The sequence below is a fragment of the Eretmochelys imbricata genome, chromosome 2 (assembly GCF_965152235.1).
Source record: "Eretmochelys imbricata isolate rEreImb1 chromosome 2, rEreImb1.hap1, whole genome shotgun sequence".
NCBI lineage: Eukaryota > Metazoa > Chordata > Testudines > Cheloniidae > Eretmochelys > Eretmochelys imbricata.
The window spans coordinates 184,474,235-184,489,373 of NC_135573.1; the positions used below are offsets into that span (position 1 = coordinate 184,474,235).

Below are 15,139 nucleotides of genomic sequence, written 5' to 3' on the forward strand. Positions count from 1 at the left end.
AGAATATTCACACAAACCCTCATTCAGCAAGATGAGTAAGCAGTAGCACCTTCGCCCACAGCAATGACTTGGCATCAAACCCAACCACCCACACTCACAAACACATGTTAGGGGGCTCAAGCAAAAGATTTTTTTTAAAAAGGTAGTAGAATCTGTGAATTCTGGAAGTACTTATGACAAGCTTTCTTCCCTGTTCATTGTGCCAGGCTGTGGTGCTTTGGGATTCAGAATGTGCTACCAAATGAACATCTGAAAAGAGGAAGAGGAAGCAGCATATTACTCTAGAGCTCCAGCTTCCTTTGGAGTGCATTGCTTCTGGACTTTCTGGCCTTCAGGTCAGGCCTTCTCTATTGTATATGAACTTACATATGTAATGTGGTCAATATTTATCTAGGTTTAAACTACAACTAACATAAACCACACTAAGCAATTTCTCCATCACTTTCAGAAATGCTTCTGTTCTGGATGCTTTACACTGGCTAGTTAATAGAGTGAGAAGGTTCCAAGAATTGAGTTCTGGTTCTGAGCTACGTAAAACTGTTCTCTCGGAGAACACTAGAGTCTAACATATATAATATTGGAACTTTTAAAAGTCCTGGACTCTGCAGAATTATTACTATTGTGACCATTGTGGGTAATGCCAATGGAGCTTATGACTTTACTGAAACCTGGAATATGGAGTTTATGGCAACTACAAACTCTGAAGGTAATACTGGCGAAGCTTATATTTAGGGTCAATGGAAATGCTCGTGGGTTGAATGTCCAGGCATTCAGTGGGTATTACCAGCTGTAAATTCCTTCTCCTCTGTGCTGACTCTGGCCACTAAAAAGGGGGGGGACAATAAAGGCTCTATCCAGTCCTTACCATCTTCCCACCCATTTATTCTGGGAATAAGTGTAAGTGAACAGGTAGCCCAGCTTATCCCTGTAGTCAGACCTAAGGTCTAGGTAGCCATATGGAAGGATTCAAGGGCTGTTCTCACTCTCTTGCTTGTTGACTGTGTAGCCCATGTCACAGTATAACCCAAAGGGTTTGATCCTGCTCCCATGAAAATCCTATGAGAAACTTCCAGTTGATAATGGCTACATAGATGGCCAATAGGGATTTCCAATATCTATTTTATTAATTTATATTGTATACCTTATTAAAAGAACATTTAACTGATTCAAAACTATCTACCTGTTCACACAGCTAATCTGCGTAGCTCCTTGTTTGCTATCACTGTTAGTTTGTTTTAATGTCATTCTAACTTTGCAGTTTTTCTATTTAAAATACTTGTGGGAATACTATTCCTCTAAAATAACAAAAGTGATTTCAGTTTATATAAAGGTCCGCCACTTTTTCATTATTTTTTTAAATCAGACATAGTGTAATTCCTTCCTTCCTACACCACACAAACTAATAATCATGCATCCTATTTCTCCTGATAATAAAATCCCAGACTCTGTCAGAAAAAAGAAATTTTAGAGGTCTCCTGCATCTGGGAAATTAAAAAAAAAAAGACATTTACAAAGCCTCATTTTAGAACTGTATCTTAAAATATTATCAATAATATACTACATGCTGCATGGTAGAAGAATGTGTCTTTAGGGTTAGGCAATCCCTCCTTAAATAAACTTTAAAAGAACAAAAAACAAACAAAAAAAAACCATTCAGTTTTACTTAGTGCTAATGAAAGAAACCAGACTGTGACAATGAGGAAGGCTGGAAATTTCTGTTTCTCTGTGGAACAAGTACACTATGGACAGTGCCAGGACAAATTTTCCCACATGGTTCTATCCATGTGCCTTAACTATGACCCGCAGAGAGCACCTCCAGAGTAAAAAGCGTACTTCAGTCTGCAAGACCATTCAGTTTTTGGCCTCTCTGTTGAGCCTGCCAGCAAAGGTGCCAATTAGTGCCAGTTTCGACGCTGGCTTTGTAAACAATTTAAATGATTCTCCTTGCCACTCATACCAGCCCATGAGCCACAATATCCAATGTGAAATCACTCAGACTTTTCACCTAAGCTGTCGCATAAATTTTAGACCACTGTTTGGAATTTAATTCCTTTTGAGAGTAGGTTCTGCAACACAATGGAAAGTAGTTCTAGTGCCGCTTGTCTGCAAGGTGCACGTCAAGGCAACCAACTGAGCCCAAAGCACAAAAATCACTGTCAGCGCTAGCCAGAAAGAGAACTGAGCTGTGTGCAAAATTCTACTGCTCTTGTTGCACTGCGGAGATGATGCATATGTGAGAAGAAAAGGACATATATATATAGGAATGAATAAAACCAATGAAAATGTAAGGTTTTTTAGGGGCTGCTCCAAATTTTTCTTAATTGAATGACAGTAGTGGTATGCTAGATCTCTCTCTCCTCTGACTCCCTTACACACACACACACACACACACACACACATATGCCCCCCCAACACACACACACACACACACACACACACACACACACGTGTGCACACACACAAATGCAGGTAAGCTGGAAAGGGAGATCTGATATGAGAGTGAGGGCGCTAAAATCAGGCCCTGAGAAGCCTGTAGTACTTGAATAGTGCTATGAAAAAAAGTGATTATGATGAACTGCTGTCTAGCAAAGATCTTCATAAATTGTAATTTTGTTATTTCTCATTCTCTGCAGCTAAATCTGTGTAAGTTTCCGCGTAGGAGCCAGAAGCAGGACATACGGCTGCTTCCATGAGCTGCTTGAGCCACCCCTCCAGCGCCCCAACCCCCTGCCCCAGCCCTGATCCCCTTCCCACCCTCCGAACCCCTCGGTCCCAGTCCAGAGCACCCTGCACCCCAAACCCCTCATCCCCAGCCCCACCCTAGAGCCTACACCTCCAGTGAAAGCCCTCAACACCCCCCGCCCCAACCCCTGCCCCAGCCCTGATCCCCCTCCCACCCTCCGAACCTCTCAGTCCCAGCCCAGAGCCCCCTCCTGCACCGCAATCTCCTCATCCCCAGCCCCACTCCAGAGCCCCCACCCCCAGTCAGAGCCCTCACCCCCTGCCACACACCAGCCTGGAGCCCTCTCCCGCACCCTGAACTCCTAATTTCTGGCCCCACCTGGAGCCCACACCCCCAGCCAGAGCCCTCACTCCCTCCTGTACCCCAACCCCAATTTTGTGAGCATTCATGGCCCGCCATACAATTTCCATACCCAGATGTGGCCCTCAGGCCAAAAAGTTTGCCAACCCCACTTTACCCACTGACTATTGGATATTTTTAATTTCATATGTATATGATGCAGGGACCAAACAGTTTTCACACCCCCATTACAGATTTATAATCCAGAGTGAATGAAGATAAAAAAAAAGTTGAAAGTTAGAAGAAGGGGGAAAACTATAATCTGTGAAAAAAATAAAAGGTGGCACAGGGGAAAAATATCTGTTGCAAAACAAACAACTCAATAGGCAGGAGTGGAAACTGCAAAAAAGAAGAAATGGAAAGAGGGAACAGGATATCTTCCCAGCATCTTTGTGTTATTTAAAAGTACCTGTACTTCATAACCTGCCCAGCTCCAGGCAACATGTTAAGCAATAAATTGCTTTCTATAGCTATGGGGTGGTGTTAGAGGGTCAGCAAAACATTCCACTCCAGAGGCACTATATAAATTTCTTGACTCTAAACAACCGGATTGACTCTTTTCTACATATTTCAAATCCTCATACAATCTTCCAAGGAGAAGAAGACATAACGACACTCTACACTAGAATGAGTGATAAATAATGCTCAGCGTTACAAAAATGGAATTTTAAAATGCCATGTAGCCAGGATGCAAACTGACCCTTATGAAAGGGAAATAGGAAAAGCACAAGGCTAGTACTTACATTCTAGTATTGCTGGTCTTGTTGATAATTACAGATTTTCCAGTTTGATCTACATTGTGATCCATTCCAAAATAAGCTGCCACTCTGTGCACTAACATCCTCTGATAGGACGACATCTGAGGGAACTTTTTATAATGATTACTGAAAGAAAATATCACACTGATCAGTTACGTGATCCTCTCTAAAATATAAAATACATTTTAAAACTTGATTAACTGTTTTTTCCTCTGTTCAATTATACAGTATACATCTATGCTGCAGGTAAGCAGTCAGTCAACTACAATGGCTGGTTTTTAAAAAGTGCTGGATATATTTATGGGCAATAATAAAACTGGTACTTTTACATGCTAAATTAAGATAATCAAATCTCATATTTTACAGCATCAGCTGACTGCTGCAGGGGTCAGGAAGGACTCACTTGCCATACACACTTTCGCCCTATGTAAATGTTGCATAAATGGCTAAGGATATCATGAAAGTTTTATGCCTTCCTCCAAAGCAGCAGATACTGGGTAATGTTTGAGACACCAAGGGGCTATTCTAGTACAACAAATCTTCTTTCTTCTCTCTATTTTAAAATGTCTATTTTTCCCCCTCAAAAGTCAGGGGACTTTTTCAATCGGTTTGTTTTTAACCAAGTTAAAATCTATAATTTTATTATAAATTGTAGAATATGTGAGAGCAGAACAGGGTTTTGTCTCCCTTCAAACAAAAGCTTAACTTCATTTTTCACCACATTAAAAATACCTTAGTGAACAGAGCAAATTGCATGACATAATATTTGATTATATATCCCCCTCTAGAGATGCATGCTTTATGTCCTATGCAATGAAAGCTTTACAATTATTTTTGAGCATAAGTGACTGGAACCAGCTGGAAGTCATTAGAGAAATATAATAAAAATGAAAAGCCTTGCTTTTTGTTACACCTACTGCAGTGGCTCCTACTGACAGTTATTAGAGAGGAATCTAGGGGCCTGATTTTGCAAGGTACTAAACTCCAGCACAGTGTAGGATAGGCCTCTAAGTGAGCACACATCTCATAAAAATATAGCATTTACATATGCTTTATGCAAAAGATACATGTGGCATGCAAATATGATAAACTAACCAAATACTGAAATTAACTTACTTGTTGTCACTAATAAAATCTATAATTTCCTGTTCCATTTTTAAGAGTATCATTCTGTCCCTGTAAAAATAAACAGCAATTTGAAGAGTCAGCTACAAAACCATTTTTAGATACTTTTATGATACTTCAAAAACAAATTATGGAAGTTTCCCTTTATTTAAAAATGATGTAAATATTTTAGTTAAAACGCTGACCTCCCTTGCATTGGTGAAGCTGGGGAAAGACTCTAGTTTCCCCTTCTCCCCATCCATACCAGAGCAAGGCAAGATATGGACTTAAATCTCTTCAGCAGTAGGGTTCGGCCTGGTAGCACTCGCAGCCTCAAAGGACTGCATTCAGGTGGTTGAATAATGTTGGTATTTCTTTTTGGAACAAAAGTAAGCTGTAGAGATAGTTGAAAAATTTCCATCACAAATTTTTTGGATGGAAAATTGGATTTTTGACTAAATTCAATGTGTCATAGAAAGTGTGCACTTTCTGTAGCAAATTTCAACTTCTTGTCTAAAGAAATCAAACACCCCAAACTCGGAATAACCGCTTTCCCTGGTGCACCACCGTGGCTCAGCAAGAGGGGAGACCAGGATGCATCATGGGACACGTAGTCTGAACAGGGAAGTCACTGAGAACGGGGACATGAGGCACCCAACAACAGCTTCCACGAAGAACTGCTGCAGCATTGCCAAATCCAAATTTTCTCTTTTAAACTGCAAGTTTTTGATCTTTTGCTGAAAAGTTGAAATTTTCCACAAATACACCTCCCCACACACACCATTTATTTAACAGCCCTAGTAAGACACCTTACAGAGTGCATTGCTCTCAAGCTCATTGAGCTATTACAGCTTGGACAACTCAGGGATTTTTTGCTTTGAAGGCCAGAAATGTGCCCTTTAATAAGAAATGTGAATTCATGCATTTTGAAATCCCATGGATTTTTAAGCCCCTCTGTGGATGGGGTAATGGATAATTTACCTAATTATTTCTTGATATCCAGTAAGTGTAGGATGAAGCTGTGCACACTGAACAGATTCAGTTGCAAAGAGTATGTAAAAGATAATATATAAAAAATCCTGATAGAAACTTTTTTTATATATTTAGGATGAAATTCTATATTAAGATGAGTTTGCAGTTCCAAATGAAGACCATGGGTGTAGTGAGGCTAGAAGTTGGCACTCACAATACGATCTGAGTTGCAGATACCTCCAATCACATAGGTTATAATATACTAGTGCTAAGAGTCTTTAGATGGAGCTGTGCAGCAGGGAAGATAAGCAGTGACCAAATTTCAGAAAAAGTAATTAAGCAATGGGAAACTGGAAAGCCTAGGTGTAGAAATTTATTGTTTTATGGCTTCTTGCTCAGTTGAGATGCTTCCATTATTATTTTTCCTACAGCATTCTCTAGAACTAGAATTATAAGATGCTTAATTGCTAGAATTCTAGGACTATACCAGGAGTTAACAACATGCCGGAGCTACTTACCTGGGATTATTCTTTAATGTGTTCACCAGAAATTCATGTAAATCTATGCCTGTTGAGTCGGTATATTCTTGGCTGCAATCTGAAAACAAACAAACAAACCAAAACGTTTCATTTCAGAAGTTAAGCCAATTTCTGTAAAGCAGACTTGGTTTTCCAGCCAGCAACCCAAAAAATATATTATAAAGAATAATGTACATGCAGGTTATTTATTTATGTGAACAATCTACCCCACAAAACAGCATGAGGAAATCTGTCTTTTCTTTGCATTGTACTAATAAGTGCCACGACTGAAGCAAACAAAGTTTTGTCCTTTCTGGAATCACAGGAAATATATAATGTTACCCAAATTCCTTCCAACTTTCCCTTTCTTACTGCTGAATATCCAGTCCTGACTATAAATACATCTTTATATATTGAACATATTAAATTAGACAAAGTGATATGCCTTGCCACTGGGAATTCAAAATCTTTAACAGACTGGAATCTAGTGATGTCTAAAAGTGGGTAGATGACAATGGCATGTGACAGAGTATTTAGAATTCATTTACGGCATAGGTGATTGTGTCTTACTCAAAAGTAAGGGCAGATCCTCAGCTGGTCTGAATCACCAGCTTCAGTAAAGTCAAAGGAGCTATAACAATTCATACCAGCTGAGGATCTGCCCCTGCGTAGGCAATGCTTATCCTTAAGAGACTACAGTGTAGTTTTGTAACATGATATAATTATAGGTATAAAAATAATTATAGTTAGAGTCACTCTGTGCATACCTGCTGTAGTAAGGCATAATTATAATATGTGATAGATAATTCACTAGTGTATTACAGTACACGGACCATGAGTTAAGGTTAAGGGCTACGGGTGGATTTCCAAATAATGTAAATGAGAGATTCATCTGTGGGCCGAAAGCAATATATAAGACTAAGTGTTTTGTGTTGCTGCTAACAAGTTGTACAGTATACTATGATTAACAGAAAAAAGTTGTACTTTCATAAAATATTTTATGTAACTATTATAATCGCATACATAAATACAAACACATTACACACACATACACACACCCGACACCAAACACCTCTTACACAAAATCTCTGCTATGCTCTGTTAGGGGTTCTACTCATAATACAACTGTAATATATATAACCTATATATCTCAAAACCCATCATTTATATGAAAAACTCCCTTTTTCTTATCCATATAAATTTCACATGCCACATTCCCTCTTTTGGATAAATGCATTCCTACTGTATGTGTACTTAAAGACAGACAGACAGATTAGATAAAGAGAAAGATAGAGAGAGAGTTCACATATGCACACAGGTATAATACATATATACCCACAGGTACATACATTCCTATGCATGTCCAAGAATTTCTAGATGTGACCAGAATAAATAATTGAAAAAGGATTAAAATGTTTTGAAGTTCACCTTTGGATAACATTCTGATCTTGGATTTTTCACAGTTTTTATCTTTTTCTTTGTTTTTATCCTTCTCTTTTTCTTTCTCAGAGTCATCTTTACTAGATTTATCGTCTTCTTGTAGACTGGGGAAACTCGAAAGCTGTAGTTGTATTGATTCCTGTTGAAAAAAATATAATAATTTAGGGCCAGATTCAATAAAATTTACATGGATTCCAATCTGAAGAGATTTGCATTCGGGAGTGCACAGCTAGAAAAATTGAAGCCAGATATAATTTTTTCCTACTGGGTAAAATTAAATCTTATCGGGAGAATAATGCATTCTTTGGTCCAAATTCTGCCCTCAGATGTGTGTGTGTGCTGCTCCCACTGAAGTCAGAATTTCTTCCTTAATATTTGCAAACTAAGACCTCTGAGTTTACAAGTATTAAAGATACATTATTCTCCACTATCAGTAATTAAACTTTTCTCTCAATAATTATAACACTGGAAGTACATTCTTATAGGTGTTCTTCTTCCCATAAACCATTCTATATCTGAAGAGATATTGCAAGTGCTAGATAATGACCAAAATAACTTCCACAGAATTTTTTTTGCAAATTCATATGAAGTGCTATGCACACATACAGTGTTATAAAATTTAAACTCACTTTTCAGGCCCTGAGAATTGTTTAGCTATCAGGTTTATCAAGTAAAAAACCATCTGTAAACATGGCCCTTAGCAAAAACTTAAAAAAAAAAAAAAAAGAGTACTGCAGTTTTCAGTACAGTGGATGTGCTAACTGAATTTTTCCAGTGCATCAGAAATCCATGTCCTAAAGATTTTGACATTTCAAAGACTGCGAATTCCTTTGAAGCTGCACTTGTTAGAAAACTGGGAATTCATGGTGTTTGGCCTTTTTTGTTTTGCTTTTGTGAAATCATTATTTTCCACTTACACTGACACAGGATTTTTCAGACAACAGTAAAAAACGAGTTGATATTCAATGAAATGTATTGATAAACTGATAATGCTGTGACAAACTTCAAAAGAATGGAATCTGACTACAAGAAGGAAAAGAAAGTATGGCTAAGTATTCACACTGTTTTGAAGAAAAATGAACAAAATCAGATATTAAAGTTTTGTAAAAATACATTGCTTGCATCAAACTGGCAAAATCAGTAGTATTAGAAGTGCTTTTAAACACATTGGGGGCCTGCATAATTGGTAAGCTACAGCTGCATCATGATGACGTCCAAATTACCATGTATTAAAAAAAAATAGCCTGATTGCTAGCAAATTTCTATCATCAATTTTCATAGATTGCTGATGTACAGAAAAACAAATCTCACTACAATATTTTACCCTAAAGGGTATTTTTCAGAAGCAGAACATTAGTAACTCAAATGATGCCTGCAATAACTATTACAAATCTTAGAGTTATTAAAAATAACCACTATCAGACACCAAAACAAGTGTAAGACAAAAATCCTAGCAAAACTAGCTATTGGTGTCACAGTAAGACAGGAAGTCAAAACTGCCTCTGCTGAATCGGTGTCTTGATGAAGCTGAAATGTGGTACAGAAGACTTGAGATGCAAAGCACTGTAAAAATGGAAGCAAAGCCCTGTGGCAAAATATTAATTGGGGTTTATTTTCTCAATCTCTATTTTTGTTACCATAAGGCAGAAATGTTAGCAGAATGCTGCACTGAATATAGAAAGAGAATGGGAACTCTCAGCCATATGAAATAAGGACATGCAGGAGACTGTCCGCTAACTGCTAAGTTGCACTTAATGGACTGAAGTATGTTTTCCTTTCACTTGCTGAGGAAAAACTGTAAGTAAATGTTTTGTTCTGATGACAGGACTTTGTATGAATCAGTGCCACAAGATCCTTCAGAACAACTTCAGATTTCCTGCGCTATCTAATGCTGGGTGATTCTGTCATTAGTTCTTCAAAACAGACAAATCGTATGGAATTGGCATCCTCAGCACTTTAATCCTGAACTATTAAAATGGCTATTAAGATGCACCTATTTTGACGAGAAGAGAAAAATGACAGACTGTACACATAGCATAAACACACATGTAAACATACAGTATCTATTTTGTGTTACACATATACGATTCTGCGTATAATATTTGGTTGCTCTTGAAGAAACACACAAAAGGGCTGTAGAGTCGTGAAAGCAATCTATTATTTTTTTGTTATATTTATTTTTATTGATTTTTCTCAATAGTAAAATACAACGTTAATAAGTACATTGATACAAGGTAAGTATAGTGAATAACAAAAGAAATGTTCAAGTTGCAATAATACACTGATAAGTCAATAGTATAACATTAGAGGCAACATTCCTTTTAAGTAAGGACATAGTGAATCATCAGGTAAGCGTTCAAGATCAAGTAATACAGGTAACAAGATTTTTCCTACACAGGAAAATGAAGGCAAATTTTCAAATATCAATACAAACATCAGGGTTGCAGTACAATCCATACTCTGTAGTTCTGGCAATGTACCGTACATTCTCTGGTAATCAAAACCCTGTGCTTTGTAAACCGCTAAGATAAACTAATAAAAAAGTAATTCAAAATAAACTCAAAATACGCTTCTTTCTCCTTTAAAGTAAAAGTAAACCATTTCAAATGGCACAACATTTCCAGTATCCTTCAGCCAGTCCAAGGAGGAGTGTGCAGGTCTAGCTTTCCATTGCAAAGCTAATCTGCATTAGTAAGCAAAAGGCCAATATAAGAGCAAAGCATAGTTTCTATCTACTCAAGTATTCAGAACCAATGGTCTTTACATGAGACAGATGTTGGGAGTCCAGGGGTACTTTAACTCCTGTGATCTTTTCAGTATAGTCAAAGAATTCTTCCCAGTAACTCGTCAGACCGGGGTAGGACCAGAGGATGTGTACAAGTGACCCCTCCTCTGTCTGGCATCAGGGTGCAGTTTGGGAGAAGTATTTTATCCCAAACCCTGCCCACCTCTATGGAGTTAAACACATGTTCTCTGCAGTACATTATCAACTACCATGCGATGTTTAATACAATCTCTTATATTTATATTATTCTCCTTTTCATTCTCCATTAAACAATAGAAAACACAAATAAAATGCAGAACAAAAGCCACACATTTTTGAATAATGCAAGTTAAGCTAAAAGCATAGTATTTTTTTAAATATATACCTACAACTATAAAATAACCTGTCAATTTCCCTACTGCATAATCATCATTGTAGAGCAGTGAGAACTTGGAGAAGTTCAGCTGCTAAACAAGATCTGGTTTTTGGTCTTTCAAAAAAATAAATATAAATGAATGAATGAATCAATGAATGAATAAAATAAATAAATAAATAAATAAAAATCCTCTCCACCCTTATGAGCCTATGGGGAGAGTTCAATTTGTTGCATTTCAAGTCAATAGAGGAAAGTCAAAGAAAGTACACTTAAAAGTGATTGTTTGTTTTGTTCTGAGCTCACAAAAGTCATTTTTCTCCATCTCTTTCTCTCTACGGCTAATCTCATTTGCCAATAAAACAACTGAATCTCCAAATACCAATGCTGGAAGCTTTTAAGGTTTTTTATTATTATTATTATTTAAAAAATCTTGTTTGTCTGGTCAAGTGAAAATGATTGTGACAGTTTTTGGTGGTTTTGGTTTTGGGTTTTTTGTTTTGGTTTTTGGAGTTTGTTTTTTTTTGCAAGCGAGCCTAGAAGAACTGTTTTCCAGAATGTGAATCTGCGGGATCAAATTGCCAAGATGTTTTGGTCAAAAAGTTGTTTCTTTGAAATAAATGGAATACAAAATGGAATCCTACTCAGAATAATGCACCCTCTCTTCTCTGCCAATGTATTTATAGAGAGTCAAGATCTGTGTAGTATTATGAAGCGCATACTGGGGGACCGATACATAATGGATCTCAGCTGAACTAGAAACCAGAGTGAATTTAGAACTGTATCTGGTGTAGCCTCAAAAGAGATAGCCTTAGAGAAAAGAACAATTCTATCTTTTATTTTATTTTTAATTTTAATCTGAATTCTTTTGAATTCTTTTCCATTTGTTGAAATTTTCAGGGGGTCTGGAAAAAAAAGCAAACAACACCCTGTGACATACTGTAAGACTACTTCAATATTTCAAAATAAAGTACACGCTAAGCCAGATAACTTCATAAAATCGTGTGCATTGTCAGATGTAAATTTTTTTCTGCTTTCCCCAAAAATATTGTTAAAAGCCCAATTAAGTAACATGATCATGCAAGTGAAAGTGGAAGTCAACCATGCAGCTAACAGCCATGATTTCAGATGTACCTGATTATCATGAAGACCTTCTGCTCCCAGTCGAGGGGATGATTCTTCGCACACAGCAAGACTCCGGACCAGTTTCCCCTTAGCTCCTGACTGAATAAGATAGAAAGAAAACAAAACAAAGGAAACTACTGCTGACCCCAAATCTGCAAATGTGCCAACCATCCCAATGAATTTCAAATAATCAGGTACTTGTCCAGCAAAACTGCATTTGCTTGAGATGCAAGTGCATGTATGTGATAGACAAAAGATGAACTACAGCAGATTCTGCCCAGCAAGTCATTTGACACATGGGTTTGGCTTTTAAATGCTTTTGCTACACTTCACTTCAGCTGAAAATCATAAAAGTAAAAACAAAAAAAATCTGGTAATGTAGTCAAAGCAACAACTCTATTTTCTGTAAACAGCAATAGAGCTGAACAATGACAAATTTTAAAAGTGGTATTGAAAATGTTGGAAAATGTTATTTAAAAAAAGAACAGCGAGCGAGCTAGCGGATTTCACACTAACTAGCTGCCTTCCTCCTACTCAATCTTTTTAATTCCTACAGCTTTAGAAACTTGATTACTCCACTTAAATAAAATTCAAACAAAACACTAATTACAAAAGAAAAATTAAACGCGATTTTTCTTCCCCATTTGCACACACAAACACATTACACAGATCACACATACAAGTACATGGCAAGCCCAGTAACCAACGTATGACTGCTAAATAAAGGGGAGATTGACACTTAATATCTTGTGAAACTCCTCTGCTTTTGTGCCACATGATTATGAAGAAAAACTGAAGATAAAAGCTCATTGTTGTATATGAAAACAGTCACCTGAATGGAACTTTTTATCACCTGTCAGCTCCGCATGCAATGTGAAACCTTACCTTGGATCTCTTTTTCTGCTGGTTCTGGTTAACGCCTCGTTTCTGTGCATAACAAATAATTGTCACTTTAGTGGAAAATGCACACAATAGCAATATCAGCATACTTCATTAAATCCTTCTCAAAGCAAACCTTTATCATCATTTGCTGATTGCAAAGTAACATTCCTAAGGCAACTCCAAAGAAGTGGGAAGCCAAGAATTGCCTCTGCTGTATGCATTAATCTGATTGATATAAACAAGATGCAAACCTGATGCTTTGCTGTGGTATGCTCAAATACTTCAGTATTGTCTTTTTATCATGTTTTGTAAACCTCTCTCCCTCTCCAAACCCCTTCCCCTTTTGAGCTTCGCAGTAATCCCATAAATTGCAGTCCCTCTTTCTTTTAATATCCTTTTAAGGTAAAAAAGAAATCATCTTGTAAAGACTCAAGTTTTTAATGATCTTTCTTTAGTTTTGCATAACAAGAGCGTCACTGCTTTTTTGTTGGTAATAATTGTTATTTTTAAAATTAAATTCACTGTAAAATTAAGAAATACAGCAGTCTCTATGAATTCTGTGAGTCCATCAGATGAAGATAATGTCCTAAATATCCCAAGACAAATATTTTACTGTATTTATAATGGGTACCCACTAACGGGCTCCTTAGCAATTAAAAAATACTACCAATTATATAACAAGAAAAAAGCATGAGGAGAGAAGAATAGAAAAAATCTAGCCAAACAAAAGAAAGTGGAAATGGCAATGTAACAACAACACAGTTACATAGCCATCCAAGGTCCTTCTTCCTCTTACCTGGAGGTCCGTCTTGGCATCACTCAGCTTCTCCTCCTTTTCCTCTGCTTCCAAGCTTTCCGTTTTATTAATGATGTAGTTCTCTGGGGTCGCATCAGAGATGGCGGACTCCTGCTCTTTGGCAGCTTCCTCTGCTGTCTCCTGGTTCAATTTACCTTGCTCAGACATTCTCCCAGACAGAAATTAAAACAAGATTCGGTGACCTGGACAGTCGAGACATCCCCAAAAAAAAGAGGGAGGGAGGTGAAATTTTTACTTTTGTTCTCAAAAAGCAAAATGATTTCATTTCCTTTGATAAACAAACCACAATAACAAACTCTGGAGTGCAGGGCAATACACTCCAGCAGAAAAACAAATATATTGAATCGACACTGGGGAAGAGTAGAGTAGAGATACGATAAATAAAACAACTTGGTTTCAAACATGCTTAGTGGTAGAGAATGTAAACCACAGTTAAGGTACGTTAAGCCCTCACCCCTTGCTCTCCTGCCACAGCCAAGGAGTTGCTGCAGAGGTGAAGACCGGGATGGAAAGGATTTTTTCCCCCTTAAGATAAGTCAAATGGATGTCCCATTTACACTTCCGGGTCATAGGCATGTCAGTGCTCCCCTCCTCCAGCATCTCTCTCATAATACATACACATACAAATAAAGCACAGCCAAGAGGAGGAATACTGCAGATTTCTATCACTCAGCTATTGTCTGGCGTATAGCAAGAGAGCCAATACATTCATTACAGGCACACAGAAAATTAAATTCAGTTAAAGAGGTAATAATTCAATATAAATATGAAATCTAAATTTGGCAATAAAGCTCTCAGAGTCAACATCTCCAGACATCAAACTGACAGCTCCATTATTAAAATCATAAGCCTCTTCCCAAACCCCATGTCACGCTCCAGCACTATGGAAATCCTACTGGAAGCCCTTGGCAGGTAGCTCTAATGAAGATATCTTAACTGCACTGCATTACTCTCAGCTCACAATGAACTGTTGTACAGAAGCTCTAAAAGGCTTTTCAAAGTTAAAGCCTATTATTATTTTTCCTCTCTCTACCCACAAAACACCCTCCCGACATCTCCCCCACTGATCAATTGTCAAATGAGTTTCATGAATAATTTAGCTTCCCTCCCCCCCCCTTTCTTTTTTTCTTGTTTTAAGATGTGTCTGAAAGAAAAACAACTGCAGTGGAAAGGGGGAGTTATTTCAGAAACAGATTTCAGTGCAATAGCTTGCCCTTTCCCAATAGTGTAACAATGGTTATTAGACAAAACTATATTTTGCCATGTTTCTTTTACAGCTTGTAATAAACATTCAGCACTTTTTT

At 37.4% G+C, this 15,139-nt stretch overlaps 1 protein-coding gene across 15 annotated transcripts in view; it reads right to left on the minus strand.

Moving 5' to 3' along the window:
- ARPP21 (cAMP regulated phosphoprotein 21) overlaps positions 1-13,982 on the minus strand; it is a 127,519-nt gene extending 113,537 nt beyond the window's left edge. For 13 of the 15 annotated variants that reach the window (XM_077809264.1, XM_077809265.1, XM_077809262.1 and 10 more), the window contains exons 1-7: positions 13,815-13,982; positions 13,022-13,063; positions 12,146-12,235; positions 7,863-8,013; positions 6,435-6,513; positions 4,957-5,016; positions 3,826-3,966 (exon numbers count right to left, since the gene is read on the minus strand). In XM_077809264.1, coding sequence (XP_077665390.1) covers positions 3,826-3,966; positions 4,957-5,016; positions 6,435-6,513; positions 7,863-8,013; positions 12,146-12,235; positions 13,022-13,063; positions 13,815-13,982 — 731 coding nt within the window. The remainder of the gene's footprint in view (positions 1-3,825; positions 3,967-4,956; positions 5,017-6,434; positions 6,514-7,862; positions 8,014-12,145; positions 12,236-13,021; positions 13,064-13,814) is intronic. The other 2 variants (XM_077809263.1, XM_077809261.1) reach the window with 2 other exon arrangements.
- Positions 13,983-15,139: the final 1,157 nt, after the last annotated feature.